At 53.0% G+C, this 18,301-nt stretch overlaps 1 protein-coding gene across 1 annotated transcript in view; it reads right to left on the bottom strand.

The window, feature by feature from the left end:
* Window positions 1–17,260, bottom strand: part of atg2a (autophagy related 2A) — a 158,954-nt gene extending 141,694 nt beyond the window's left edge. Inside the window, exon 1 of the mRNA XM_085975696.1 lies at window positions 16,856–17,260. Within this exon, the coding sequence (XP_085831822.1) occupies window positions 16,856–17,023 (168 nt within the window). The 5' untranslated portion in view covers window positions 17,024–17,260. The remainder of the gene's footprint in view (window positions 1–16,855) is intronic.
* Between the last annotated feature and the right edge of the window lie 1,041 nt (window positions 17,261–18,301).

Here is an 18,301-nt window from a genome sequence, read left to right as displayed (position 1 = left end):
GTTCTAGTAATTTTAGAACGGATACCAGGAGCTGGTTCTTCACACAGAGAGAGTGATCGACACCTGGAATGAACGCCCAGTCGAGCACTGGGGGCAAGAACCCCGGGATCATTTAAGAACCAGTCGGATGCTGCGATGGGGGGAGTGTACGGACTCTCTGGGTGGATGGACTAAGATGGGCCGAGTGGCCTCCCTCATCCATCATAATCTTGCGATCTTGTGCACAATTCTGGAAACAGACTGGAATCAACCTGCACTGAAAACGCCATGTAAATACCCCACAGTATACCGGGGGTCCCACAGTATACCGGGGGTACAGCTTTCTTTTGTTACTACATGGGTTACAAAGGGTGCTGAATAAGACTCGCCTGCATTCAACCACAACATTCAAACAGGAACTCTCAAAAGACCCGCTTTCTTCCAAGTTCCTTCTGCCTCGTTGCCCCACTTATCCCTCCCTTCCAAGCTTGTGCTGCAGTACAGTCACACCCCAGCAGTAGCCCTCCAGCCCACAGCGAGCTATTCGACCGCAGCACTCATCACAGCTGAGCTCCATCTTGCCCTCGCCCTGCGACCCCGGTTCTGTAGCGGTCAGGAACACCCCCCACCCAGTCCAGCCGAGTCCTGGTCCATATTAGAACCATAGAATTGTTACAGCACAGTAGGAGGCCATTCGGCCCGTCGAGCCCGTACCGGCTCTCTGCAACAGCGCTTCAACTAGTCCCACTCCCCCGCCCTTTCCCTGTAGCTCTGCTAAATGTTTTTCCTTCAGGTACTTATCCAATTCCCCTTTGAAAGCCGTGATTGAATCTGCCTCCACCACCCTTTCAGGCAGCGCATTCCAGATCCGAACCACTCGCTGCGTCAGAAAAGTTTTTCCTCAGGTCGCCTCTGCCAATCACCTTAAATCTGTGTCCTCTGGTTCTCGACCCTTCCGTCAATGGGAACAGTTTCTCTCTCTGCTCTGTCCAGATCCCTCATGATTTTGAACACCTCTATCAAATCTCCTCTCAACCTTCTCTGCTCTAAGGAGAACAACCCAGTTTCTCCAGTCTATCCACGTAACTGAAGTCCCTCATCCCTGGAACTATTCTTGCACATCTTTTCTACACGCTCTCTAAAGCCTTCACATCCTTCCTAAAGTGCGGTGCCCAGAATTGGACACAATACTCCAGTTGAGGCCGAACCAGTGTTTTATTATAAAGGTTCATCATAACTTCCTTGCTTTTGTACTCTACGCCTCGAATTATTGGGACAGTGCCAGATCGGGGCTGTGTATTTTTGCACTGACCCATGGGGCAGTGGAATGAAGGGGTCAGTCAGCGCACCAGCTCCGAGACCAATCCTCATCTTTCCCCATCCTCAGACGATGCGTGCAGGAGCTGAAGCGGTCAGCGGCTGCATCTGCCAGGCACATGTTCCGCATGCCTGAAAGTTCAAGATTGGGGAATGCGTGTAAACATCACGCAGAGTGCTTGACCACTGCCAAGGCTTGGGGGGGGGGGCGGGGGGGGGGAAGGGTGTACAGTCACACACACACACAGCTCGCATGCTAACAAACACCACGTGGTCTCCTCAAACACAGCCAAAGGGACTGCCTGGGTCCAGTGCTGTTGCCACCCGCACAGCAGAGAGAGCAAAACAAGGTCACATCGCGAACCCGCCCACACCGTGACCCGAGCAGTGATCGCCTTTCACAGCCTAAGGACATCCTAAAGCGCCTCACAGCCAATAAAGTACTTTTGAAATGCAGTCACTGCTGTAACTGCAAGTGCCGTGGGACGTTTTACTACATTAAGAAACTATATAAATGCACGTTGTTGTTAAGTAGGAAACGCAGCAGCAAATTTGCGCACAGCAAGCTCCCACAACAGCAATGTGATAATGACCAGATAATCTGTTTGAGTGATGTTGTTTGAGGGATAAATATTGGCCCCAGGACACCGGGGAGAACTCCCCCTGCTCTTAGTGGCCGTGGGATTTTTACTTCCACACCTGAGAGGAGACGGGGCCTCGGTTTAACGCCTCATCCGAAAGGCAGCACCTCCGACAGTGCAGCACTCCCTCAGTACTGCCCCTCCGACAGTGCGGCGCTCCCTCAGTACTGCCCCTCCGACAGTGCGGCGCTCCCTCAGTACTGCCCCTCCGACAGTGCAGCACTCCCTCAGTACTGCCCCTCCGACAGTGCGGCGCTCCCTCAGTACTGCCCCTCCGACAGTGCAGCACTCCCTCAGTACTGCCCCTCCGACAGTGCAGCACTCCCTCAGTACTGCCCCTCCGACAGTGCGGCGCTCCCTCATTACCGCCCCTCCGACAGTGCAGCACTCCCTCAGTACCGCCCCTCCGACAGTGCGGCGCTCCCTCAGTACCGCCCCTCCGACAGTGCGGCACTCCCTCAGTACTGCCCCTCCGACAGTGCGGCACTCCCTCAGTACTGCCCCTCCGACAGTGCGGCACTCCCTCAGTACTGCCCCTCCGACAGTGCGGCGCTCCCTCAGTACTGCCCCTCCGACAGTGCGGCGCTCCCTCAGTACTGCCCCTCCGACAGTGCGGCACTCCCTCAGTACTGCCCCTCCGACAGTGCGGCACTCCCTCAGTACTGCCCCTCTGACAGTGCGGCGCTCCCTCAGTACTGCCCCTCCGACAGTGCGGCACTCCCTCAGTACTGGAGTGTTTGATATACCTATCAATTCCTCCAATAAAAGGCGAAGAGTTACGAAGGTGACTAAAGGTTTTTATTGACTAAATAACAGAGCCCACTCTCGTGGGTGATCCGATCCAAGCAGGAGGAATACCAGCCAGTCGCTCACCTTTATACCTGGCCTGGTGGGTGGAGCCAAGGCGGAGTCGGCAGTGGTCATCCCAGGTATAGCAGTGTGGCAAGAGGCGACCTCGTACCGTGATACAATAGTGGTCAGTGATACAGTTATAACGAACAGTGGTGAACAGTGCTAACTACTAACAGTGATACGATAGTGAACGTGGTTTACCACATTCACCCCTTGTTTAGAATTAAGTCCGGCGGGGTGAAGTGTACTACCAATTCTGGTAGGTCAGTCTGTCCGGAGGCTTCGTAAGCCTCTCCGATCGCCGCAGCGGTGGTGTTGCCTTATCCGGTGCTGGTGCCTTATCCGGTGTTGATGCTGGTGTTTGCGTGGTCGGCGAGGGCTCGTGGGGTTCCGGCATGCCGTCTACCTGGACTGAGGTTGGGGGGGTGGTGGCGGTGTTTCCGGATCGGCTGAGGGTGCGAGGTCTCGTAGGGAGACAGTGTCCTCCCGCCCGTCTGGGTACGCCATGTAGGCGTACTGGGGGTTGGCGTGCAGGAGGTTCACCCTCTCGACCAGGGGGTCCGTTTTATGGGTCCTCACGTGTTTCCGCAGCCAGACCGGCCCCGGGGCGGTCAGCCAGGTTGGTAGAGTGGTTCCCGTAGTCGACTTCCTGGGGAAAACGAACATTCGTTCATGGGGGGTGGTGTTAGTGGCCGTGCAAAGTAATGATCGGATGGAGTGCAGCGCTGTCGGGAGGACTTCTTGCCAGCGGGAGGTTGGGAGGCCCTTAGACTTTAAGGCTAAGAGGACGGCCTTCCATACCGTCGCGTTCTCTCTTTCCACCTGACCGTTACCTCTGGGGTTGTAGCTGGTGGTCCTGCTTGCTGCAATACCTCTCTCTAGGAGGAATTGCCGGAGTTCCTCGCTCATGAAGGAGGAGCCCCGGTCGCTGTGTATATAGTTCGGGAACCCGAACAAGGCGAAGAGGGCATTCAGGCACTTAATGACCGTGCTACTGGTCATGTCGGGGCAGGGGAAGGCAAAGGGGAAACGGGAGTACTCATCAACGATGTTGAGGAAGTACACATTACGGTCAGAGGACGGGAGGGGCCCCTTAAAGTCGATGCTCAGGCGCTCGAAGGGGCGGGTGGCCTTGATCAGGCTTGCTCGGTCCGGCCTATAGAAGTGCGGTTTGCACTCCGCACAGGTCTGGCAGTTCCTGGTCATGGTCCTGACCTCCTCGATGGAGTAGGTCAGGTTGCGGGCCTTAATGAAATGGTAGAGTCTGGTGACTCCGGGGTGGCAGAGCTGGTCGTGGAGGGTCTGAAGCCTATCGATATGCGTGCTGGCGCATGTCATTCGTGAAAGGGCATCAGGGGATTCGTTCAGCTTGCCTGGCCGGTACAAGATCTCATAATCGTAGGTGGAGAGCTCGATTCTCCATCTCAAAATCTTGTCATTCTTGATTTTGCCCTTCAGCTTGTTATTAAACATGAAAGCCACCGAACGCTGGTCGGTGAGGAGGGTAAATCGTTTGCCTGCCAGGTAGTGCCTCCAGCGCCGTACTGCCTCCACGATCGCCTGGGCCTCTTTCTCGACCGACGAATGTCGGATCTCGGGGCCCTGTAGGGTCCTTGAGAAGAAGGCCACTGGCCTCCCCTCCTGGTTTAGGGTGGCGGCTAAGGCGAAGTCGGATGCGTCGCTCTCCACCTGAAAGGGGATGGACTCGTCCACTGCGTGCATCGTGGCCTTGGCTATGTCTCCCTTAATGAGGGAGAAGGCCGCGCACGCCTCCTCCGTGAGGGGGAAGGAAGTGGCTTTCAGGAGGGGTCTGGCTTTGTCCGCGTAATTGGGTACCCATTGGGCATAGTAGGCGAAAAGCCCCAGGGTTCTCCTAAGTGCTTTAGGGCAGTGGGGGAGGGGTAGCTCCATGAGGGGGCGCATTCTTTCTGGGTCGGGGCCGATGATTCCGTTCTCCACTACGCAGCCGAGGATGGCAAGGCGCGTGGTGTTAAACACGCATTTCTCCTTATTGTAGGTGAGGTTCAGCCGTTGGGCCGTACGGAGGAATTTCTCCAGATTCGCGTCATGTTCCTGCCGGTCGCGGCCGCAGATAGTGATGTTATCTAGGTAGGGGAATGTAGCCTGCAGTTCGTTCTGGTCAACCATCTGGTCCATCTCCCTTTGGAAGACCGAGACCCCATTAGTGACACCGAAGGGGACCCTAAGGAAGTGGTAGAGGCGCCCATTCGCCTCGAAGGCAGTATACTGGCGGTCCTCAGGGTGGATAGGGAGTTGGTGGTAGGCCGACTTCAGGTCGATGGTCGAGAATACTTTATACTGTGCAATCTGATTGACCATGTCAGATATGCGGGGGAGGGGGTATGCGTCCAGCTGGGTATATCTGTTTATGGTCTGGCTGTAGACCTGGGCACGCCAGGGGCTGCTGCTCCCCTCGATAATGCCCTCTTTCAGGAGGCGCCGCACCTCAGAGCTAATGAAGGCTCTGTCCCCGGCGCTATACCGCCTGCTCTTGGTAGCGACGGGTTTGCAGTCAGGGGTAAGGTTAGCAAACAGAGAGGGTGGCGGGACCTTGAGGGTGGAGAGGCTGCAGGTGTTACGCGGTGGGCAGTTTAACGTTTGCTGGTTGTTGACTGTGAGTGGGGGGAGGGGTCCACCGTATGCTAGGGTTACGCTTTGGAGGTGGGATTGGAAGTCCAGCCCTAGTAGGACGGCAGCGCAGAGATGGGGGAGGACGAGGAGTTTAAAGTTTTTATACTCCGTGCCCTTAACCGACAGGGTCACGACACAGTAGCCGCTGATGTCCGTGGCGTGGGACCTCGATGCCATCGCGATTCGGCTGCGCGTTGGTAGGACAGAGAGGGAGTAGTGGCTCACCGTGTCTGGGTGGATGAAGCTCTCCGTGCTTCCGCTGTCGAACAGGCAGGTCGTGGCGTGGCCGTTCACTTTGATGTCCATCATTGACTTGGACAGATGGTGCGGGCGGGCTTGGTCCAGGGTGACGGAAGCTAGTGTGTAGCTGAGCGAGTCGTTGTCATCTGCGGGCGAGGCGGTCGGGCGTGGTGAGTAAAATGGCGTCTCCCACGAGGTAGGGCCCCATGAGGCACTATTGGGGTCGGTTGCCTTAATCAAAGATGGCCGCCCCCATGACTCATGTGTGGGGATGCTGGCCTCAGTTGCCCTAAACAAAGATGGCCGCCCCCATGACTCATGTGTGGGGATGCTGGCCTCAGTTGCCCTAAACGAAGATGGCCGCCCCCATAGTTCGCATGCGGCACTGCTGGCCTCTGAGGATCCGCTCCTGCAGGCCTTGGAGAAGTGGCCTTTCTTCAGGCAGGTTTTGCATATGGAGTTCTTGGCTGGGCAGCGCGACCTCGGGTGCTTCTCCTGGCCACAAAAAAAACAGCCGGCGGCCCGATCGCGGATGCCCGATGTCGGGGCCGGTGCCGGGGCCGGTCGGGTCCGGGACGCCGACGCAGAGGTAGGTCCCGGGGGCGGCGCTGGGAAGGGTGCTGTGGTAGGGGTCGGGCCCGAGTCCCAGGGTCGCGAGCAGTACCTGGTGAATGCTTCCTGATCTTGGTGGGCCACTTCCAGGGAGATAGCGAGGGCTTCAGCTTTTTCCATGCTGAGGTCTTTAGCTTCCAGCAGTCTTTGCCGTGAGTACTCGGACCGTAGGCCTTTCAGGAATGCGTCGCGGATATTATCTTCAGTATTTTCGTCTGCCGACACCAATTTAAAGTCACAGTTCCTGGCGAGTGCATATAGCGCCTGTGAGAATTCGGCTACTGATTCTCCTGGCTGTTGTGGCCGTGATCTTAGGAGGTGCCTAGCGTACATGTAGTTTACCGGGGTCCGGTACTTCTGTTTCAGCAGGTTGATGGCGGTCTCGTAGGTAGTCATGTCCTCGATGAGAGTGTATACTCTCGGGCTCAGTTGTGCCTGCAGGACACTTAGTTTGGATGCCTGAGGGACGCTGGAGTCTCTCAGGTATGATTCGAAGCAGACCAGCCAGTGTTTAAAGTCTGCGGCTGAGTTTGCTGCTCGTGGGTTCAGGTCCAGGTACGGCGGTCTGAGGGCTCGCAGCCAAGCTGGCTGGTGTGGCTGTGCTCCTGGGAGCTGCGCTGGTGGCTCCTCCGCCGGTTGTGACTCGTTGTCGGACATCATTAAATTTAGTCAATAAAATTGATATACCTATCAATTCCTCCAATAAAAGGCGAAGAGTTACGAAGGTGACTAAAGGTTTTTATTGACTAAATAACAGAGCCCACTCTCGTGGGTGATCCGATCCAAGCAGGAGGAATACCAGCCAGTCGCTCACCTTTATACCTGGCCTGGTGGGTGGAGCCAAGGCGGAGTCGGCAGTGGTCATCCCAGGTATAGCAGTGTGGCAAGAGGCGACCTCGTACCGTGATACAATAGTGGTCAGTGATACAGTTATAACGAACAGTGGTGAACAGTGCTAACTACTAACAGTGATACGATAGTGAACGTGGTTTACCACAGTGTTGGCCTAGACAGCGGGGGTCGTGGGGTAATTAACTGCGGAGGCATCACAGCCGAGCCCGTCTGATCCACGGGCGAGCACTTCCCAGACGAGTCACTGGATAGCGATCAGGGAACGTGAACCCGAGTTGAATTCTTCCCCCATCGCTGGCCCCCAGGGGGACCCTGAGCTCTTTTGCAGTCGCTGCCTTGATGGGGGCGGGGCGGGGCGGGGCGGGGATGAACGAGATCAGTGGACGCCACAGAGACTGGGGGACAAAACGCTGGATCTTCGGGTCAGTGTGACTCAGTAACAGAGCCAGTGGGGCACTCATGCACCAAGCCATTGGGGAAAACCGTTGGAAAGCTCAGAGGAAAACCCTGAGGTTTAACAGGTGCAGGGCGGAGGTCAGTTGACAGCTGTAAAGGTGATCAGTTTGTACTAGAATATTGCCCTGGTCCCCACAGCGGCTGACTTTTTTTGTCATCTGTGAACTGTCTGCAGAAGTAATGCTGTGATGACTGTTTAAGTCTCTCCTCGCCCCTCACCCGACTCCCCAGCCTGAGCCAGTAACACAAGGCAGATTTCATCATCCCAGCCAATCTGAATCAACAATTGCACAGGGACACGCAATGACTGAAGCCAGGTTTGGCAAAAGATCCGCTGCGGGTGCGGGGCGAGGAGAGCGGAGGGGAGCGTTCCCTCAGTACTGCCCCTCCGACAGTGTGGCGCTCCCTCAGTACTGCCCCTCCGACAGTGCGGCGCTCCCTCAGTACTGCCCCTCCGACAGTGCGGTGCTCCCTCAGTACTGCCCCTCCGACAGTGCGGCTCTCCCTCAGTACTGCCCCTCCGACAGTGCGGCGATCCCTCAGTACTGCCCCTCCGACAGTGCAGCGCTCCCTCAGTACGGCCCCTCCGACAGTGCAGCGCTCCCTCAGTACCGCCCCTCCGACAGTGCGGCGCTCCCTCAGTACCGCCCCTCCGACAGTGCGGTGCTCCCTCAGTACCGCCCCTCCGACAGTGCGGCGCTCCCTCAGTACTGCCCCTCCGACAGTGCGGCGCTCCCTCAGCACTGCCCCGCCGACAGTGCAGTGCTCCCTCAGTACTGCCCCTCCGACAGTGCGGCTCTCCCTCAGTGTTGCCCCTCCGACAGTGCAGCGCTCCCTCAGTACCGCCCCTCCGACAGTGTGGCGTTCCCTCAGTACCGCCCCTCCGACAGTGTGGCGCTCCCTCAGTACTGCCCCTCCGACAGTGCGGCGCTCCCTCAGTACTGCCCCTCCGACAGTGCGGTGCTCCCTCAGTACTGCCCCTCCGACAGTGCGGCTCTCCCTCAGTACTGCCCCTCCGACAGTGCAGCGCTCCCTCAGTACCGCCCCTCCGACAGTGCGGCGCTCCCTCAGTACCGCCCCTCCGACAGTGTGGCGCTCCCTCAGCACTGCCCCGCCGACAGTGCAGTGCTCCCTCAGTACTGCCCCTCCGACAGTGCGGCTCTCCCTCAGTATTGCCCCTCCGACAGTGCGGCGCTCCCTCAGTACCGCCCCTCCGACAGTGTGGCACTCCCTCAGTACCGCCCCTCCGACAGTGTGGCGCTCCCTCAGTACTGCCCCTCCGACAGTGCAGTGCTCCAACAGTACTGCCCCTCCGACAGTGCGGCGCTCCCTCAGTACTGCCACTCCGACAGTGCGGCTCTCCCTCAGTATTGCCCCTCCGACAGTGCGGCGCTCCCTCAGTACCGCCCCTCCGACAGTGTGGCGTTCCCTCAGTACCGCCCCTCCGACAGTGTGGCGCTCCCTCAGTACTGCCCCTCCGACAGTGCGGCGCTCCCTCAGTACTGCCCCTCCGACAGTGCGGCACTCCCTCAGTACTGCCCCTCCGACAGTGCGGCACTCCCTCAGTACTGCCCCTCCGACAGTGCGGCGCTCCCGCAGTACTGGCACTGGGAGTGTCGGCCGAGACGAGGAGTAGGGGAGGGGAGAGGAGATGCGGACATAGATACATAGCAGAGAGAGTAGAGGAGGGGAGAGGAGAGGATAGATGTGGTAGAGGGATGGGGACGTGGTCTTATTCAGGGGCCACAGTGACAATTCCTGTAGAAAGAGCTCACCGTCATGCCATCAGCTGGGGGAGGATCAGACTGACCTCTGCCCTTGCAGCTCAAAGAGCAATGCTGACTGCGATCTGAGAACAGGAAGATTGCTCACTGAGTCAGGAAGTGGTGAGCGCAAAGACGGAAAACAACAGCAAACAAACACCTCACTTTGAAAAATCAAGCCTCAGCTGGCTAAAAAGCCAGCTCACTTGTAGCAAAAGAACCAGGCTCTTGAATTTGAGGTGCCTCACACACAAAAGGAGAGTGGACAACGGATATGGGTTTTCATTCTGTGAAGGCCTCTGCCCGGCTGACAGCGACAGACCTGCACCCACCAGTACTGTACCCCAGTGTTATAGTGACAGACCTGTACCCACCAGTACTGTACCCCAGTGATAATGACAGACCTGTACCCACCAGTACTGTACCCATTATACAGCGACAGTCCCGTACCCACCAGTACTGTACCTGTTATACAGTGACAGACCTGTACCCACCAGTACTGTACCCAGTGTTAGTGACAGACCTGTACCCACCAGTATAGTACCCCAGTGTAGGTGACAGGCCTGTACCCACCAGCACTGTACCCCAGTGTGAAACAGTGTAAGACCTCTCCCCACCAGTACTGTATCCCAGTGTTATAGTGACAGACCTGTACCCACCAGTACTGTACCCCAGTGTTATACAGTGTAAGACCTCTCCCCACCAGTACTGTATCCCAGTGTTATAGTGACAGACCTGTACCCACCAGTACTGTACCCCAGTGTTATACAATGACAGACCTGTACCCATTACTGTACCCCAGTGTTATACAGTGACAGACCTGTACCCACCAGTACTGTACCCGTGTTATACAGCGACAGACCTGTACCCACCAGTACTGTACCCGTGTTATACAGTGACAGACCTGTACCCACCAGTACTGTACCCCAGTGTTGTACAGTGACAGACCTGCACCCACCAGTACTGTACCCCAGTGTTATACAGTGACAGACCTGTACCCACCAGTACTGTACCCGTGTTGTACAGTGACAGACCTGCACCCACCAGTACTGTACCCCAGTGTTATACAGTGACAGACCTGTACCCACCAGTACTGTACCCCAGTGTTAGTGACAGACCTGCACCCACCAGTACTGTACCCCAGTGTTATACAGTGACAGACCTGTACCCACCAGTACTGTACCCCAGTGTTATAGTGACAGACCTGTACCCACCAGTACTGTACCCCAGTGTTATACAGTGACAGACCTGTACCCACCAGTACTGTACCCCAGTGTTATACAGTGACAGACCTGTACCCACCAGTACAGTACCCCAGTGTTATAGTGACAGACCTGTACCCACCAGTACTGTACCCCAGTGTTATACAGTGACAGACCTGTACCCACCAGTACTGTACCCCAGTGTTATACAGTGACAGACCTGTACCCACCAGTATTGTACCCGTGTTATACAGTGACAGACCTGTACCCACCAGTACTGTACCCCAGTGTTGTACAGTGACAGACCTGTACCCACCAGTACTGTACCCCAGTGTTGTACAGTGACAGACCTGTACCCACCAGTACTGTACCCGTGTTGTACAGTGACAGACCTGTACCCACCAGTACTGTACCCCAGTGTTATACAGTGACAGACCTGTACCCACCAGTACTGTACCCGTGTTATACAGTGACAGACCTGTACCCACCAGTACTGTACCCCAGTGTTATACAGTGACAGACCTGTACCCACCAGTACTGTACCCCAGTGTTGTAGTGACAGACCTGTACCCACCAGTACTGTACCCCAGTGTTGTACAGTGACAGACCTGTACCCACCAGTACTGTACCCCAGTGTTGTACAGTGACAGACCTGTACCCACCAGTACTGTACCCCAGTGTTATACAGTGACAGACCTGGACCCACCAGTACTGTACCCCAGTGTTATACAGTGACAGACCTGGACCCACCAGTACTGTACCCCAGTGTTATACAGTGACAGACCTGTACCCACCAGTACTGTACCCCAGTGTTAGTGACAGACCTGTACCCACCAGTACTGTACCCCAGTGTTATACAGTGACAGACCTGTACCCACCAGTACTGTACCCCAGTGTTAGTGACAGACCTGTACCCACCAGTACTGTACCCCAGTGTTATACAGTGACAGACCTGTACCCACCAGTATAGTACCCCAGTGTAGGTGACAGGCCTGTACCCACCAGCACTGTACCCCAGTGTTATACAATGACAGACCTGTACCCATTACTGTACCCCAGTGTTATACAGTGACAGACCTGTACCCACCAGTACTGTACCCGTGTTATACAGCGACAGACCTGTACCCACCAGTACTGTACCCCAGTGTTATACAGTGACAGACCTGGACCCACCAGTACTATACCCGTGTTATACAGCGACAGACCTGTACCCACCAGTACTGTACCCCAGTGTTGTACAGTGACAGACTTGTACCCACCAGTACTGCACCCCAGTGTTATACAGTGACAGACCTGTACCCACCAGTACTGTACCCCAGTGTTATAGTGACAGACCTGTACCCACCAGTACTGTACCCCAGTGTTATAGTGACAGACCTGTACCCACCAGTACTGTACCCCAGTGTTATACAGTGACAGACCTGTACCCACCAGTACTGTACCCCAGTGTTAGTGACAGACCTGTACCCACCAGTACTGTACCCCAGTGTTATACAGTGACAGACCTGGACCCACCAGTACTATACCCGTGTTATACAGCGACAGACCTGTACCCACCAGTACTGTACCCCAGTGTTATACAGTGACAGACCTGGACCCACCAGTACTGTACCCCAGTGTTGTACAGTGACAGACCTGTACCCACCAGTACTGTACCCCAGTGTTATAGTGACAGACCTGTACCCACCAGTACTGTACCCCAGTGTTATAGTGACAGACCTGTACCCACCAGTACTGTACCCCAGTGTTATACAGTGACAGACCTGTACCCACCAGTACTGTACCCCAGTGTTATAGTGACAGACCTGTACCCACCAGTACTGTACCCGTGTTATAGTGACAGACCTGTACCCACCAGTACTGTACCCCAGTGTTATAGTGACAGACCTGTACCCACCAGTACTGTACCCCAGTGTTATACAGTGACAGACCTGTACCCACCAGTACTGTACCCCAGTGTTAGTGACAGACCTGTACCCACCAGTACTGTACCCCAGTGTTAGTGACAGACCTGTACCCACCAGTACTGTACCCCAGTGTTATAGTGACAGACCTGTACCCACCAGTACTGTACCCCAGTGTTATAGTGACAGACCTGTACCCACCAGTACTGTACCCCAGTGTTATAGTGACAGACCTGTACCCACCAGTACTGTACCCCAGTGTTATACAGTGACAGACCTGTACCCACCAGTACTGTACCCCAGTGTTATAGTGACAGACCTGTACCCACCAGTACTGTACCCGTGTTATAGTGACAGACCTGTACCCACCAGTACTGTACCCCAGTGTTATAGTGACAGACCTGTACCCACCAGTACTGTACCCGTGTTATACAGTGACAGACCTGTACCCACCAGTACTGTACCCCAGTGTTAGTGACAGACCTGTACCCACCAGTACTGTACCCCAGTGTTAGTGACAGACCTGTACCCACCAGTACTGTACCCCAGTGTTATACAGTGACAGACCTGTACCCACCAGTACTGTACCCCAGTGTTATACAGTGACAGACCTGTACCAACAGTACTGTACCCCAGTGTTATACAGCGACAGACCTGTACCCACCAGTACTGTACCTCAGTGTTATAGTGACAGACCTGTACCCACCAGTACTGTACCTCAGTGTTATAGTGACAGACCTGTACCCACCAGTACTGTACCTCAGTGTTATAGTGACAGACCTGTACCCACCAGTACTGTACCCCAGTGTTATAGTGACAGACCTGTACCCACCAGTACTGTACCCCAGTGTTATACAGTGACAGACCTGTACCCCAGTGTTAGTGACAGACCTGTACCCACCAGTACTGTACCCCAGTGTTATACAGTGACAGACCTGTACCCACCAGTACTGTACCCGTGTTATACAGCGACAGACCTGTACCCACCAGTACTGTACCCCAGTGTTATAGTGACAGACCTGTACCCACCAGTACTGTACCCCAGTGTTAGTGACAGACCTGTACCCACCAGTACTGTACCCCAGTGTTAGTGACAGACCTGTACCCACCAGTACTGTACCCCAGTGTTGTACAGTGACAGACCTGGACCCACCAGTACTGTACCCCAGTGTTGTACAGTGACAGACCTGGACCCATCAGTACTGTACCCCAGTGTTAGTGACAGACCTGGACCCACCAGTACTGTACCCCAGTGTTGTACAGTGACAGACCTGTACCCACCAGTACTGTACCCCAGTGTTGTACAGTGACAGACCTGTACCCACCAGTACTGTACCCCAGTGTTGTACAGTGACAGACCTGGACCCACCAGTACTGTACCCCAGTGTTGTACAGTGACAGACCTGGACCCACCAGTACTGTACCCCAGTGTTAGTGACAGACCTGTACCCACCACTACTGTACCCCAGTGTTATACAGTGACAGACCTGGACCCACCAGTACTGTACCCCAGTGTTGTACAGTGACAGACCTGGACCCACCAGTACTGTACCCCAGTGTTGTACAGTGACAGACCTGTACCCACCAGTACTGTACCCCAGTGTTAGTGACAGACCTGGACCCACCAGTACTGTACCCCAGTGTTGTACAGTGACAGACCTGTACCCACCAGTACTGTACCCCAGTGTTGTACAGTGACAGACCTGTACCCACCAGTACTGTACCCCAGTGTTAGTGACAGACCTGGACCCACCAGTACTGTACCCCAGTGTTGTACAGTGACAGACCTGTACCCACCAGTACTGTACCCCAGTGTTAGTGACAGACCTGGACCCACCAGTACTGTACCCCAGTGTTGTACAGCGACAGACCTGTACCCACCAGTACTGTACCCCAGTGTTATAGTGACAGACCTGTACCCACCAGTACTGTACCCCAGTGTTAGTGACAGACCTGTACCCACCAGTACTGTACCCCAGTGTTATACAGTGACAGACCTGGACCCACCAGTACTGTACCCCAGTGTTGTACAGTGACAGACCTGTACCCACCAGTACTGTACCCCAGTGTTAGTGACAGACCTGTACCCACCAGTACTGTACCCCAGTGTTAGTGACAGACCTGTACCCACCAGTAATGTACCCCAGTGTTATACAGCGACAGACCTGTACCCACCAGTACTGTACCCCAGTGTTATACAGTGACAGACCTGTACCCACCAGTACTGTACCCCAGTGTTAGCGACAGACCTGTACCCACCAGTACTGTACCCCAGTGTTAGTGACAGACCTGTACCCACCAGTACTGTAACCCAGTGTTAGTGACAGACCTGTACCCACCAGTACTGTACCCGTGTTAGTGACAGACCTGTACCCACCAGTACTGTACCCCAGTGTTAGTGACAGACCTGGACCCACCAGTACTGTACCCCAGTGTTGTACAGCGACAGACCTGTACCCACCAGTACTGTACCCCAGTGTTATAGTGACAGACCTGTACCCACCAGTACTGTACCCCAGTGTTAGTGACAAACCTGTACCCACCAGTACTGTACCCCAGTGTTATACAGTGACAGACCTGGACCCACCAGTACTGTACCCCAGTGTTGTACAGTGACAGACCTGTACCCACCAGTACTGTACCCCAGTGTTAGTGACAGACCTGTACCCACCAGTACTGTACCCCAGTGTTAGTGACAGACCTGTACCCACCAGTAATTTATCCATATATCTATCAATTATTAATGTATCTAAATATCAATTTATATGAATCAACAATTCCCCCTGTATATCTACTTATTTACATATATTATTTCTGTTTAACTTTTTTTTGTCATTTATGTATCTAATTAGAATTTAATTTACTTCTAGCACAAATTATTTAATTTATCTACTGTTTATTCATTTATCTTTAAATTGATTAATTTATATGATTAATCTATCAATTGTTTAATTTCTGTAAATAGATTAATTTATTTCTATTAATAATGATTAATTCGTACATTAATTTCTGCATATTAATTTAACTATTGTTTACAATGTTGTGTGACTTGGTTAATTTACCTATTGTTTATTAATGTAACTGTAAATTAAGTTATCTATTTATTAACGTATCTGTAGATTGATTGGCTATTGTTTCTTAATTTCTCTGTAAATTGATCATTTACCTATTCTTTAAAATATCTGAAAATTGATTTTCTAAATTTCTGTAAATTGATTAATTTACCTATTTTTATGAATGTATCTGCAAATTGATTATCTCATGTTTGTTAATGTCTATAAATTGATTAGCAATTGTTTATTAATTAATCTGTAAACTGATTCATATATCTATTGTTTAGTAACCTGTGAATTGCTTGAGTTATCTATTATTTATTAACTTGATTTGATTAATGTATCTACTGATATCTAAATTGCTTAATGTATTGTTTATGAATATGTAGATTAATTTATTGTTTATTAGTGTTGATTGCTGTATTGTTTGATATGTAAATTGATTACTGTGTTGTTTAATATGTAAATTGATTATGGTTTATTAATCTGTGAATTGATTATCAGTTTGTCTGTCAATTGATTAATTTACCTATTGTTTACAAATGCACGTGTAAATTGATTACCTATAGTTTATTAATCTGTAAACTATTGTTTCAAACTGTAAATTGATTAATGTATGGTTTATTAATATATAAATTGATTATCTATGGTATATTATGAATTAGAGACATATCAGTTTGTCAATTGATGAATTTACCTGTTATTTATGAATGTATCTGTAAATTGATTACCTATGGTTTATTGATCTGTAAATTGAATGCATTCATTATGAATGTCTGTAAATTGATTAATGTATTGTTTATCGATCTGTAAACTGGTGAATGTGTTGTTTATCAATCTGTAAACCGACGATGTTTATTGATCTGTAAACTGGTGAATGTATTGCTTATCAATCTGTAAACCAATGAATGTATTGTTTATCGATCTGTAAACTGGTGAATGTGTTATCAATCTGTAAACTGGTGAATGTGTTGTTTATCAATCTGTAAACTGGTGAATGTGTTGTTTATCAATCTGTAAACTGGTGTGTTGTTTATCGATCTGTAAACTGGTGAATGTATTGTTTATCAATCTGTAAACCGATTAATGTATTATTTATCGATCTGTAAGCTGGTGAATGTGTTGTTTATCAATCTGTAAACTGGTGTGTTGTTTATCGATCTGTAAACTGGTGAATGTGTTGTTTATCGATCTGTAAACTGGTGAATGTGTTGCTTATTAATCTGTAGATTGATTATCTATTGTTTATTATGTAAACTGATGAGTGTGTTGTTTATGAATGTGAATTGGTTGACTATCTCTCAGTCTGTCTGTTGCTGAATCGCCCCTTACCCAGACGTCGAGCTGCACGGCGCTGAGGCGGCCGCTGCCGTTGTACAGGTCCAGGCTGAGCTGCTCCAGGGTAAGGCGCTCCTCCAAGAAGTGGCCCAGGTAGTGCTGCAGCAGGTAGCGGCAGGCCCGCTTCTTGATGGAGCTCGACCAGGGGAAAAACCATGACATCCTAGCGACCGGCCGCCGGCCACCCGCATAGCCCGGCCCGGCCCGCTCATCCACGGCCTGCGGTGGTGTGGGGTGGGTTGGGTGGGTGGGTGGTGGGGTTGGTGAGGGTAGGGGGATTAAAGCCGGCCCAAAGGAATGGGAAGGGCGGACAACCTCACCGAGTCAACAAGCGGCGCACAGCCTCCGCCGCCATTGCTGCCGCTGCCTCTCTGGCTGCCCCGCGCCTGCGCACTGCGGAGTAGACAGCGCCCCCAGCCGGCCTGGAGGACTCGGCACCTGCAGCTCCAATTGGATTCTACAGAGAGGGATCCGCGCCCCCTGTCGGCCTGGAGGTCTCATGTACTGCAGCCTCCCCCCCCATAGGATTACAGAGCGGGATCCGCGCCTGCGCACTGGCGGTGGACAGCGCCATCTGCCGCCCTGGAGAACTCATCACCTGCAGCTCCCCATTGGATTCTATATAGAGGGATCCGCGCCTGCGCACTGGCGGTGGACAGCGCCATCTGCCGCCCTGGAGGACTCATCACCTGCAGCTCCCCATTGGATTCTATAGAGAGGGATCCGCGCCTGCGCACTGGGAGTGGACAGCGCCCTCTGCCGGCCTGGAGGACTCATCACATGCAGCCTATGGGATTCTATAGCGAGGGATTCGCGCCCCCTGCCGGCCTGGAGGACTCATCACCTGCAGCTCCCCATTGGATTATAAACGAGAGCTCCGCGCCCCCTGCCGGCCTGGAGGACTCATCACCTGCAGCTCCCCCATTGGATTATATAGAGAGATCCGCGCCCCCTGCCGGCCTGGAGGACTCATCACCTGCAGCCTATTGGATTATATAGAGAGAGATCCGCGCCGCCTGCCGGCCTGGAGGACTCATGTACTGCAGCCTATGGGGGAGGGATCCACTGGAATTATATTGGGAATGGGATGTACAATTCCTTCTACCCCTCCATCCCTCACCAGGACGGCCTGTGGTCCCTCCGTTGCTTCCTTGAACGGCGCCCCAACTGGCTGAGCTTATCCTTTGACTCCACTCAGGTCCTCTAATGAGTGGTGTTGCTATAGGAACATAGGAACAGGAGGAGGCCATTCAGCCCCTCGAGCCTGTTCCGTCATTCAGTGATGGTGTGGAGATGCCGGAGTTGGACTGGGGTGGACAAATGTAAGAAGTCACACAACACCAGGTTATAGTCCAACAGCTTTATTTGAAATCACAAGCTTTCGGAGCGCTGCTCCTTCTTCAGGTGAAGTGGAGAAATGCATAAAGACACAGCTTATAT

Source organism: Somniosus microcephalus, unplaced genomic scaffold, assembly GCF_052327205.1.
Source record: "Somniosus microcephalus isolate GS21.2 unplaced genomic scaffold, FLI_Smic_1.0 unresolved_chr2, whole genome shotgun sequence".
In the NCBI taxonomy this organism is placed as follows: Eukaryota; Metazoa; Chordata; class Chondrichthyes; order Squaliformes; family Somniosidae; genus Somniosus; species Somniosus microcephalus.
The sequence above is the reverse complement of the archived record's forward strand: the minus strand, read 5'-3'. Positions and strand labels throughout refer to the sequence as shown.